Source organism: Bradysia coprophila (assembly GCF_014529535.1).
Source record: "Bradysia coprophila strain Holo2 chromosome X unlocalized genomic scaffold, BU_Bcop_v1 contig_128, whole genome shotgun sequence".
Lineage (NCBI taxonomy): Eukaryota > Metazoa > Arthropoda > Insecta > Diptera > Sciaridae > Bradysia > Bradysia coprophila.
In genome coordinates, this window is record NW_023503295.1 from 5,210,534 (window position 1) to 5,224,299 (window position 13,766).

The 13,766-nt window shown below is 34.1% G+C and overlaps 1 protein-coding gene and 1 long non-coding RNA gene across 3 annotated transcripts in view; one reads left to right on the top strand and one right to left on the bottom strand.

Moving 5' to 3' along the window:
- Window positions 1–13,766, top strand: part of LOC119067788 (limbic system-associated membrane protein) — a 426,428-nt gene that overhangs the window by 346,115 nt on the left and 66,547 nt on the right. For both annotated transcript variants that reach the window (XM_037170932.1, XM_037170933.1), the window contains exons 5-7: window positions 1,853–1,939; window positions 2,029–2,082; window positions 8,128–8,259. In XM_037170932.1, coding sequence (XP_037026827.1) covers window positions 1,853–1,939; window positions 2,029–2,082; window positions 8,128–8,259 — 273 coding nt within the window. The remainder of the gene's footprint in view (window positions 1–1,852; window positions 1,940–2,028; window positions 2,083–8,127; window positions 8,260–13,766) is intronic.
- LOC119067789 lies at window positions 617–9,108 on the bottom strand. Its single transcript, XR_005086042.1, has 3 exons — window positions 8,954–9,108; window positions 5,660–5,664; window positions 617–629 (listed from the first exon to the last, which is right to left on the bottom strand). It is a non-coding gene; the product is annotated as an uncharacterized LOC119067789 (long non-coding RNA).

A 13,766-nucleotide genomic window follows, 5' to 3' on the forward strand; every position in this document is an offset into this window, starting at 1 on the left:
AATGTCTAGATGGAGTTTTATTGGTCGGTCATTTTTCAATAGAGATTTAAAAGCATTTTCAAGTAGGTTGTGATGTAATAATCGGTATAAAACACTTCATTAGCAAGTGTTTTAAAATTTTATGGATTGTGGATACGCGAACAGTGTAATGAAGAGTGTGAATTATAGAAAATAATTCCAATAATAATGCGAATAGTACTAATAGTACAACGTAGCATATTTAAAAAAAAAACCAACAGAAAGAGTAACTACGGAGTTGCGGGAATCGTTATTAATTTTTACAGTGGCTCATCATTACAATATTGTAATGATATTGAAAGGAGCAAATTTGACAAAATGTGATTGGCACATTTTCCCCCGCTATAGCTCCGAAAGTCAAATCAAGGTCATATCTGGACACATTTAGGTATGTACTTTCCAAATGTGAAGTCCGTTTTGACGTTGGTGCCAATCTAACGGAGAATGTGCAGTCCAAACTTTCATATTTCACATTTTTTTCACATTTCCACATTTGATTGGTAATTTTGTTGTGGCACTCATAAATAGTATTTCTATCCAAGAAATGTGACAAATGTCTAGATATGGTGACAGTCGAAAGTGGTCAAAAAATGACCGAAAAGTGTTTTTTTCTGTTTTTTATGCTAATTTAGCTGTAATTGTATTTCTTATTGTTTTCTTGCGATGGAATCAGCAACTAATTTATAGTTACTGGGTAAATAGTGTCACTCTCAAGCTTTATGTAACCGATGTAAAGTAAGTTTGACGTAAAATATCTCCGAAAAAGAGCCAAACAATTAATTCCTTTGGACTGGTCTTTTTAAAAAATGCTAACTTAACACTTTCACACTGTCGACTTTATTGTCCATTTACTTAACAGAACAATCTTTGCAAGTTCAACTTTCATCTTTTTTTAAATGTGGGATTTAACCAATCGTAATGATGAGCGCCAGTACAAAATAATTAACGATTCCCGCAACTCCCGCCTTCAGCCTTGTATAATGATGAAGACTTCAATTCCAAAAATTTAAAGCTTCGTTGTTAAAACAACATAATATGTATACAATTACAAATCAACAATATCAAGCTGCCTGTCACTCACCAGTCTCTTTTAACATTAAGCAGATTTCGGCCATATATTTTCACGCGACAGATTTATATTAATTTATTTTGTTTTGAGGTTGTCTGAACTTCAGACTCTAAAGATACGATTATGACATTATGATGATTAGATGAACAGGCACATGTCAGCATATGTTTAAATTTATTTTTGTGACGAAAACGTAAAAAAATGACGCAAAGTCTTTCATTCCACGTGAAATTCATGTATTTTGCAATGTTGCAAGGGATAATGGTGGTCCGGTTAAAATATTAAAAAACGGCAAGTGTATCAGAACCAAATCTTTTACTTCATTTGTGCAAAAAATCTCCTAGTCTTTGATGAAAAGATCTGTTACTTCACTAATTTCACTAGTTCTGGAACTGTTTCAGTTCGATCTGTGGAACAACTTTAAGGTTTCTTAGGGGTGTTTTTTCAGGTTGACAGTTGTTTCGGTCTTCGAGCTTCAGTTAAAAGCCGCATGATAACCCTACCGTTTTTTCTTTGTTTGTTGATCGTACAAACAACTGTTGAAAACAATTTATTTTCTAAAGTAGCTCCTTAGAATTGTTTACAAACTGGAGCTACGCAGGTCACTTGTTATGTTTTATTATTGTGAAAATAAATGAAATGAAATAAAATAATAACACGAGAACCTTAAGTTCACTAAGTTCATGAAATTCCTCAGTTTCTAATTTTTGAGTGTTGAAATCGATGCGTAAAATAATATTTTCCTATTTCTATTTCGGTAAACAGTTCCGCCAAGAATTCATCACATCAGTTCCGGCAACGTGATGCAAGTGAAAAAAGGAGCATCTGTTCGCATTGAATGTTCAGCATCCGGTAAGTTTTGAATCACTTTTTTATATTTATATTGACTGAATTAGATAACTAAATTATTTATTTTTTTCTCGATACAAATTGAATCGTAGGTAATCCCAGTCCGAACATAACATGGACGAGAAAAAACAACGCTTTGCCGAGCGGTATGTATCGAATAAATTTTCTTTTCAATATTTGCTTGGAAATGTGATAAAGGTTATTCATATGAAGTCGATTTGGTAGATAAACATCTAGGAATGATTGTTATTCTATGATAATATCATTTGGGGTTGTCGGATCGAAAACTGTAATGACTCACAACATGTTTCGAGGGATTCTTTTGAAAATCCACCTATCAAAATCGGACCCATTTCGTCTGGGATGGATATATACATGGTTTGAAAGGTCTTTGCCAGTAGACCTCAAAACAGGCCTCACACAGTCTCGAGCCACACCTGGTTGCTGGTGGAAGATCTCCAAAGTTGGAAAAATAGTGTTTTTTATCCGAAATTTTTGGCCGTTATAAATGATCGTTCCGGGTGAGAGTGGGCTCGTTGGAAAGCTGAGCTCAAGTACTTTCGGGTCATGCCTAGTTTGATTAGATTCATTGATATATGTTTGCAAAAAATGCGAGAAATTTTTTTCAAAACCTGTGTGAACTTTAGACAGGTCTGGGCTGGTACTGATGACGCTTAATGTGAACCTAAGATGCTAGTCGTAACATACATTGTCTAAGCTTTTCATTGATACCTCATTTGCAGTGCTGGTGATTGCTGGCGAGTTTTACGAGTAGCGGTTGTACTAACATAAAGTTTTGTTGTGTCAGCAATCACCAGCACTACAAATGAGGTATCAACGGAAAGCTTAGACAATGTATGTTACGACTAGCATGTTAGGTTCACATTAAGCGTCATCAGTACCAGCCCAGACCTGTCTAAAGTTCACACATATTTTGAAAATTTTCCTTGCAAATTTTTGCAAACATATATCAATGAATCTAATCAAACTAGGCATGACCCGAAAGTACTTGAGCTCAGCTTTCCAACGAGCCCACTCTCACCCGGAACGATCATTTATAACGGCCAAAAAATTCGGATAAAAAACACTATTTTTCGAACTTCGGAGATCTTCCACCAGCAACCAGGTGTGGCTCGAGACTGTGTGAGGCCTGTTTTAAGGTCTACTGGCAAAGACCTTTCAAACCATGTATACATCAATCCCAGACGAAATGGGTTCGATTTTGATAGGCGGATTTTCAAAAGAATCCCTCTTCACGTGATAATCATAAATACACAGTGGATAAACGGAAGGTTTTCAAAGTTAAATTGAAGTGAAGACTAATTCTTTGTGTAAAATGTTGCGTTTATAAGAACTTTGAGAATGGGTTTATGAAATATGTTAAGAGATTCGTAACATTTTGTGACAAAAGGACAACGAGGATAACGATTTGCTCAGACAAAATTAAAATTTAGAAGTCAGTTAAAATCAGACTAATCGGCGTCAGCGAATACATGCTCCGAAGAGTTGTTATCACTTCAATTCGTTCGAATCTATTAATGAAAGAACAATTAAAATTCACTTTCTAGTAGGCATGGGCGATAATGAAAATGATTATCGATAATTATCAATTATCGATAATCGATAATTATCGACTTTTTTTATCGAAAATTATCAAAAAAATATCGATAATCGATAATTATTGATATTTTGATAATTATCAAGATATCGATAATTCGATATATCGATATTTCGGTCCGAAAATCCGATATTTATCGATATATTCCGATATATCGGTATATTATCATGAATTTTCAGATAAATATCAAAATATCGATATTTTGATAATTATCGAATTTCGATATTTTGATAATTATCGATAATTATTAAATTATCGATAACGATATGATTAATCGATTATCGATAATATCTTTCGATTGATATTATCGATAATTTTGAACGCCTCCCATCCCTACTTTCTAGACGTTTCCTTGTCATGCAGCCGCTACTAAAATTAGCTACACCCGATGAACTTAGTTTAGATATTTTCTTCAACGTTATTCAATCTACAAATACAATCTATATTAAATCAGCGGTATCAGTATAAATGTGCATAAAATTCACGAAGTACCTAACGTAACATAGTTTGCACCAAATCTTTTATTGAGATTGAGAAACTAACTGTGGTGTGTAAGTAAAGAGAATAAAAGTTTTCAAGCTAAAACTTACTACTGTAGCATTTACGCTACAATTTTTCTTGGTCTCATCCTGTCATTCCAAATAAATTGAGCTCGGACCTTCACTGTCGTGTTTGACTTTCAGAACGGTTCATAATTTTCCAACCCGTGCATAATAATTCTTTTGAATAAAATATTTAATTTTTAATATTTAAATATTATATTCAGTAGACCGTGTCTCATTCAAATTGCATTACGAAGGACTTATGACCCAACATTAATTCATTTTTGTTTTTAATAAAAAAAAAATGGGTAAAATGCAAATATGCAAACCTGTCGATTTTTTTAATGTAATTCGACAGGATTTTTTTTTGTATTCACTAAATGGAATGAGGAAAATGTGTAACGAAAACCTGATTCAGCATATCGTAAAATACATTTTTTTGTGCGTGAACGTTATTGACATTTTATAATGACTGTTTCGCATAAAAATCTAGAGCAGAAAATAGGAAAATTTACATTTCAAAAAATAGATGCTCTTTGGATGAAAAACTAGAGATGTCATTTTAAGTTTTTATCTTATAGGTTCCAGAGGATTATTATTAATATTAAGGTGAAAAAGACATATTAACAGCATTTAGTCGGTCATGTCTACCTCAATAACGAAGCCCCAATAAATAATAGTTGATAATTAAGGTGTACGCGTCTAGTACAAATATGACAATTAGAACAAAATAAATTCGATACGTACGTTGCTGTGCGTACGTCCAGTAAAAGTATTCATAACAGTAAAGAAACCGTCACTGCCGAACTCATAACTCTGAAGAATTAGTTACTTTCGATGGCTCATAACCTTGAACAATATCGCATTATTTTCTCGTGTCACATCTGATGTATGTTTGATGTCTATTATGGGCTGGATTGTGTAAACAATTCATTTTTCATTTGTGCGATTTCCTCGACTTAAATGGTCATTAGAAAATGACGTCTTGTTGACGCTTTGTTTGATGACTTTTCGGGGGGAAGCAAATGTATATTTCCCTACTCTCTTGTTTTGACAAGGTATAAAATTGAAATTTACTCACCCAAACTGTCACCTTTGTTTTTGGTTTCAAAAATTGTGTAACAAATTGATGTTTTTGTTTCGTGCAGACAGACGATTAATCATACCTCGCACATATGAAAAACGTTGAGTTCACCTCTCAAAGAAAATAGGAAATTAAACTCGAGCGATTCACGAACCTCGCTCCACTCTGGCTCCAAAACTTCGCTACTGTTAGAATTTCCATCTATCTTTCTGTAAACAATTAACGATTGAGATTGTAAATTTGAAGTGGAATTTGATTTCGTACTAAAATCTTTGTTTCCACCACACGCCTAAATTGCCTTAATGGACTTGGCTAAATCGCTTAAACGTCCACAAGTTACACGAAAATAGTTTCTAGGCACTCGGGATTAACAAGTCGAATAAGTTGAAAAAACAACATTAACAAACATTTGCAAGAACCAGTATAACAACTATCTGAGGCTCTTCCATTGAAAGTTCGGGAGTTATAGTGCCCGAAACACAGGCTGCATTGTCCCTTCCTATAACCATCATCAGACTTGCGAGTAGTTTCAACACTTCTTCGGGCGAAATCGAAATTACAGTTTAAATTATTTTTCTACAGACTGCTAGATATACTTTCCGTACAGTCCGACTTTTCAAAAATGAATAGGTGACCTACCCTAAGTTGAAAATTATTGAGAAAAATTGCGAACAAAAACATCAAACATCAAAAACTGATTACAAAAGCCTTTTCGTTATTGCCACAACCTGTTTATTAATTAAATATTCGGTTTTGTTTCAGCTAAAAAATTTCATTTCATTTTATTCAATTTTCATTCATTGAACCCTTTTCTGTTTTCCAGTGATATGATGGTTCATGTTCAGGATATAAAAAGTTTTTAGTTCTTTATTAACGACAAAAGAAAGTACAGAATTCTTTCATTACCTCGATCTCGGAGGGGAGTATTTCATTCGCAAGGAACAATGTGTATAGTTGGGATTTCGTTTTATAATTTTTTTCTTTTATTTTTATTTTCTCGATTTTTCTTACTCTTTTTTTGCCTGCACATTTTAGAATGTGTAACGAAAAGTTAGTGACCTCGTAAATACAACAGGAAAATAACTCTTTTAAAATTTTATCCTTTTGGCAATAAAACTTCAAGCAAAAATGTCATTAGCAGTTTTGTTTTATTTCTTTTTAAGGGAGTGGCGATCTTTAATACTCTCGCGTTGAATGAAGCAATTTTAGTCAGTTTTTTTTTAAGTTGATTTATGTGTCGCATGCCATGTATACATGCATTTCAAAATTAATTGTTTAAAAATCGGTTCTACTTTATGGCCATACGCGACACGTATTTATACCATGATCTAGTGTTTATGTAATCAAAAAATAAATAAATAAACACCATGGCTGTCATATTCAGTTTTAATTCCGTGTAAATGAACGCGAGAAACTTTCAGATTAAATTGAACATCATGTATGGATTGAATATATCAGTACCAGGACTGTAGCATAGATTTACCAGGGGATAAGCGATAATAATACTGTGTATGAGAATCTCTAAAATCAAATACCGTAACTGACCACGAAATTATAGCTGTTAAGTAGTGAAAATAATGAACATTTTTCGCTTAAAATAGTTGTCCATCGAAATTTCTTGAATAACATTTGAACATAACAACAGCCTCAACTGAACGACTAAATTAGTTCGAACGTTTTCAGCGAAGCAAATATTTATTATATCCACCAAGATAGGTGTGAAGGTATTTTATCACACTAGATGACAACTTCGCCTCGGATCGACAAGAAATCGTGTGCGATAAAATACCAGGCGGAAATGTAATTGCGGTAGCGTTAAAACCATTTCAATTATGCAGTAGAGTTCTTGTGCACTATGTGATAATAAATATTATGCACGTATGACAAAGCGGTCGAGGCTTGCCGAGACGGCTTGTCATACGTGCATATTGTTTTTTATCGCATAAGGGAAAAGAATAAGGAAAAAAGAATATGCACGTATGACAAGCCGTCTCGGCAAGCCTCGACCGCTCTGTCATACGTGCATAATATTTATTGTAGTATTATTTCAGCAACTGAAGGCACCTAGCACCAGAGCCTACTCTTGTTTTTTTTTTTTGGAAAATTTGTAAAAGTTTACCAAAATTTTCCAAATTTTGTTTTTTTTTGTGCTAATTTTTGGAAATTTTGTAAACTTAAAAAAAAAAATCAAAAACAGGCTCTGCTTAGCAATTTTGTGCCAACTGGAACCGAAATGAAATGTTTCGGAATAAATCCATTGCCCGTTATGGCTCTGATATCAACACAGTGTGTTATATGTCATTCACTCACGTTGGATTAAGAGTGATATCGCCAAAACATCGAACAAAATCAGACATTTTGGGACAAGGGGTCACACATATTATTGACTTATAGCTCATTCGATTCGTTGAACTTTTGCGAGTAAAACGTAGTACTACGTTTGGTGAACTTTATTTTGTTGTCGACGCTCGAGGTCATGAAGTGAGGGTCTGCCAAAAGGGGCCCAAAATCGTTTTCTCGCGATTAGTCGAGTAAAACCATTTTGGGAAAAAAGTTTTTTAGCTAGCCTTGTAGGCCTTGTAGAGACGCACATTTTGAGCCTAGCTGAAAAAGTTTTTTTTTCCCAAAATTGTTTTACTCGACTAATCGCGAGGAAACGATTTTGGGCACCTTTTGGCAGACCCTTACTTTATGACCTCGAGCGACCCAAAGTTATTCGAAGATTTCGCGATATCACTCTTAAAAATAAAATTAAAAAAAATTAAAAAAGAATATTTCGTGAAAACTTCACCATATAAGGCGAAAGGAATTAAACAAAAACATCTGCGTAAACAAGGAAATGATCTTCCATCGTATCTTTATTTTCATCGACTTTTTTTCCCTAGATTTTCAGCAACATACCACTTTTCTGACTAAAATTTCTATTTTTTTCACTTACAATCGACAGGTGATGAAAAACTGACATCACCCATAATGACTATCGACAGTATGGATCGACATAAAGGTGGAACGTATATTTGTTCGGCAAACAATGGTGTTGGACAAGCAGCGTCGACACAAGTGAATGTACACGTTTTATGTGAGTAGCAAAGTGTTTGTTTTTATGTGACCAATGATTTGTTTCATTGAATTATATTTTGAGGGAGGTGTTCGGAATGTTATTGCCAATCATTTTGAAAACGAGGGCTTTTTTTAGCTTTGGTTTTCATGTGCTACGCTTAATATATTTAATGCACAACTGCATTTCGAACATTTTTTGTTGTTGTTGTTGTTGTTGTTGTCGAATACTGAAGTTTTAAGTTTCCTTGTATGTGGTTTCGATAAATGAAAAGTACAAAACTCAATTTTATGGGGCTCTCAAGTTCAACTGTAAATGTATGTCTCTATGACCGTAACTTAAAAAATTAATGAAGAGTCAATCAATGTTCATGTTAAGGTCGAATCCTCTGGAAACGGATTGAACAAACTGAATGTCAAATGTCAAAAGTTGTTGGTAGGTAATTTAATTTAGATTGAGTGGTGTGGTTCTGGTCAAATATATTTTTTATATAGGACATCAATACATCTTTCTGCTATCAATTAATCAGCTGGATAAATTGTTGCCTCATTATGGTCGGTATATATGTATGTTGGTCGCGTGGGTATATCAAGCAAGTTTTTTTTTTTTGACGACTAATTAAGCGTATACCCTAGAGTGCGTTATTGTATGATTGATTAACTAGAGTTTACAGGGATTTATTGGGAAGAAATTATCGATTTCACTGTATGTGTACCGTAGGGGTGTCCAAAATTGTATGGAAAAACTAAAGTGCCAAAATGTTTGGGGCACAGGGCAGAAAATCAATCTGTATGGTCCCCTGATAAAAAGTGTCTATGGGACCGACTCGATCCGAATCGATTTAGGGGTCGCTCAATGACGAAGTATGTGAAAAATAGCCAAAATCACTTGCAAACCAGATTTTTAGAAAAAAATTTATTTCGGACTGATGATGAAGAGTGATGTTAGGACATCTTCGTTTATATTAGTGTAAAATCATCACGAGAAAACATTTTTCAACTTTTCCCATGTATCGACACCTACTCTGTCCAGGCAGCGCTTGTCAAAGATCAGATTCATAGCGTATATTCTGAGAGCGAGTCCGTATTGGTGACGAGCGACACTCAAAAAATTATTGTGTAGAAATGTTCAGAAAAGCGAGGGCTTCAAGATAACGCAAAAAAAAGTTTAATTATTTCAGATTTGTTTGACAATTTTCAGATAAAACTTAATACTGGGTACCCTCGGCGAACTTTGTTGAGTTGTACTGGATGTCCAGCCAATTGTTCCAATATTGTTTTATCATTTCTTGATAGCTTACCATGTGGCCATTCAAAATAAACCAAATTTGTCATAAGGTACAAACTAAGTCGACATCGACGAGACCTGATGTGTGCCCATGTCGCATTTCTCGAAAATTTCGATATAAAAAAATACGAAAGATGAAATTTATTTTCTAAAACACTTTCAAGGTGTATTATTTTGAAGTATTGTTCTCATTTAGTTTCGTAAATAAGCTCTGTTTCGTCAAACTTCCGAAAATCATGAAATTCGAAATTTTCAATTTTTTTCATATTGAAATTTTCGAGAAATGCGACATGGGCACACATTAGGTCTCGTCGATGTCGACTTAGTTTGTACCTTATGACAAATTTGGTTTATTTTGAATGGCCACATGGTAAGCTATCAAGAAATGATAAAACAAGATTGGAACAATTGGCTGGACATCCAGTACAACTCATCAAAGTTCACCGAGGGTACCCAGTATTAAGTTTTATCTGAAAATTGTCAAACAAATCTGAAATAATTAAACTTTTTTTTGCGTTATCTTGAAGCCCACGCTTCTCTGAACATTTCCACACAATAATTTTTTGAGTGTCGCTCGTCACCAATACGGACTCGCTCTCAGAATATACGCTATGAATCTGATCTTTGACAAGCGCTGCCTGGACAGAGTAGGTGTCGATACAAGGGAAAAGTTGAAAAATGTTTTCTCGTGATGATTTTACACTAATATAAACGAAGATGTCCTAACATCACTCTTCATCATCAGTCCGAAATAATTTTTTTTCTAAAAATCTGGTTTGCAAGTGATTTTGGCTATTTTTCACATACTTCGTCATTGAGCGACCCCTAAATCGATTCGGATCGAGTCGGTCCCATAGACACTTTTTATCAGGGGACCATACAGATTGATTTTCTGCCCTGTGCCCCAAACATTTTGGCACTTTAGTTTTTTGGACATCCCTAGTGTAGTGGTTAGATTCAGCTGATAGATATGGGAAAAATAGTAGCGATTGATAGAACTTATGGCTGCAGGACATACACCTTCATTTGCATCTTTCCCAATGTTAAATTTCACCAACTAAAATACCTTGTCTCATTGTCCAAATATAATTTGTATCTGACAACATTGGTGTCTCCCGTTTCGCTAAAATACGAAAACTAAAACATTTGATTTAGTGATTTCCATTTCGGATTCACCTGATTTATAATTACCGAAAATCGACAACCACATTCGCCATGTGATTATTTAAATACGCGATTCTTGTATTACCGACCCTCTTTACAGTTGAAAATACATTCGCAATGCCTCGATTCCCCATATAGAACACAACAACCAACTAATTCGAATCAAAATGTTTTGCATTATAAACAATCCAATATTTAAAATAACACATGGAACAGGCAATTCATAGCAGTTTAGAATGCTAAAGCCGGACATAACGCATAAGCCTTATTTATATCAGATTTGGCCCAATTGGCTGAACTGACCGCGGTGACTATTGTTATGTGTTAACTATGTATGTGTTTGTTTATATATATATCGAAGTTATAAATCCATATACCGTTTATTGTGCAAAAGTTGTTGTGTACTTTCTGGTTGCTATATGTACATTGATGAAGTTAGCTGCAAAACAAAACACCACAAAGTGCATAATATGTTTATTTATCATATCGTGATTAAAGGGGGAATAGGGGACTCTGCGATCCGAATCAACATCAACTATTTATATACATTAAATTACATATTATGTGGACACAGGAAAAAAAAAAGCTTGTGCAAGCCAATGCATAAAATAACCACCCTAGAAATGTGTTAAAAGTGTATGATTATGTATGCGTATATGCTAAACTATCGTGTACAATCTTGGTGGTTTGTTTATGCGATATTTAAAAGAAATTATCGCCTAATATCGCACCGCTACTTTATTGATATACATACAGTTCCCATTGCATTTTCGGTATGCAGCATGTGCACAAACATTGTGTGTTATGTGTGTTTTGAAAAGTGATTATGGAGCGCGATAAAAACGGAACAACTTCATAAATGTTCGTATATATTTCAAAACTTGAGTGTTTGCATTTGAATTCACTGCATGTGAATACGTTCCGGCTGGCAGTATGTCATTTTACCCGACTGTGTGTATTATATACCTCCGTCTGTATATGCCTTTGCTTCCATCAAAGTCATGCAATAGCAAACTGAATTTTTAGCGTTTTTTTTCTTTGCAGCTATTGATGATTACAAGCAATTGTGAAAGCTTAAAAATCCTTTACGAAAAAAGAGCGAAATTTTTTTTTGTCGAATCGAAAATGGATTTCATTAAATTTCATGTAAATAATTCAGTATTAGGATATAGAACCGAGGTGTGAATGGATTCGTAATGAAAAGAAATTATAATTTTCTGCGGATAAAAACCTCTTAAACATAAACTTGGCTGAACTAATAAAAGTTAATTTCTATGCATAGCATATCATGCTATGCCATATTACATATTGCAATTACGCAAGGCTTTTAAATTCAAACGTGAACATTGAATACACACCATGAATAATTAATGCGTTTTTAGCACATTCGCAAATTCGAGGTGTAATATGTTTAAGCTATCTTGTCGCTATTAAATGGCAGAGAGGAAGTCCTACAAATTTTTCCATCTATAAACACACAACTGTATAGGATGTATCTGTATGTACTTGTACACTGTACTCTCTGCATCTTAAATATATTCATATAAGCAAACGAGGAAGTTTCGGATCTATTACCAAAAATCTTTGTTAATTAACATTAAAATGACTCCGAATTGCTATACCAGATAAAGTCAAATGAAGTGTAAATCTTCTCATTAGATTTGGTAATTATTTTATGCATAATTTAGTTACTTTTCCGTTTGTTTCTTTTCCGTTTTTAATATATTTAATCTCAGTGCGAGTACACACCTAATAAATGTTTATTTCAGCAGAAATAAATTAGTTTGTTTTGTTTTGTGGAAAGAAATTACGCGATTGTTATCAATGATTGACTGAGTTTTATTCGAATGAAAGTGCAATGACTATGTTTTCAACAGGATACTTAGTATTTGTACTTACATGTAGAGCGATCGAAAGAAAAATGAAATTTTTTGTGCTGCCGGTAGAACTGAATATAATCTATCATCATTATACAACACTTTCACATTGAACGTAGCAGTTAAGTAAAGGCAGGAGGGGTTTTTTGGTCTGTCAATGAATCTATTCGGTTTCTTTGGGTCTGGGAGTTGAATAAAATTTTGAGAGCCAAATGTAACTGAAAAGTGCCGTTTATCATATGTATACAAATAAAACCCACAGCAGATGAAAATAGGGACAAACATTACGATTACAGAGGCCAGGTATATTTTTTTACGTGCTTCTGGTCGGTAAATGCAATTTTTTGAATACAATTTTTCCGATACCGACCAGAAGCACGGACGTAATGTACTATTACATAAAATATGTAATAGTGTATAACTGGTTGTAGCGGTTACATACAAAATGTATGACTTTTTCCAATGATAAAAACTTCTGTGGTACGTTTCACTGGTATGTAAATACCATAAACAAGATGGTCACCGTCGCAAATTCTGAAAAACCCAGAGAGAGAGAGAGAGCACCAAAAAATTACTACTTTTAGAGCCGTTTGATTTTCTGCAAAGCCTACCCATAAATTATGCCTAGAGTGAGTACGGAAGGTTGGTTCGTCTTTTACATAACAGATTGTGTCAGAATAAGGTGACTTATGTTACAAAGGCCTATTTTTGGGAAAGTCATTTTCTAAATTTCACGATATTTGCTAACGGAATTTTCCCAAAAATAGGCCTTTATGAGCATGAATTTCGCAAAAATAGGCACTGCATGTTACATCTCGCAAAATTTGTATAATACCACGAAAGTTCATGAAACTTTACCTGCTACGATATCTATTCTAATCCAGAGATATGCTACGAATTTCGTGACATTCCCAATTCGATTGATTCTGCATTCTATAAATGTAGTTTAGTTCTGTTGATAGACTTTCGAGATAGAAACGTATACAATAGGGCTCTTCCCGTCATTTATAAATATGCTGAGTATATCCAGTATATCGCGTATATTTTGAGTATATCCAGTACACGGTGCGGTTGAATTAATTTTAACTGAGCATTTCGATGCACTTTTGATATTTTTCGATATTATTAGTCAGCTCGGAGCCCTGAGCAAGGTTCCACAAAAATTTTTGATTTTCATCCGTATTTTCGGTGACAGTGGTG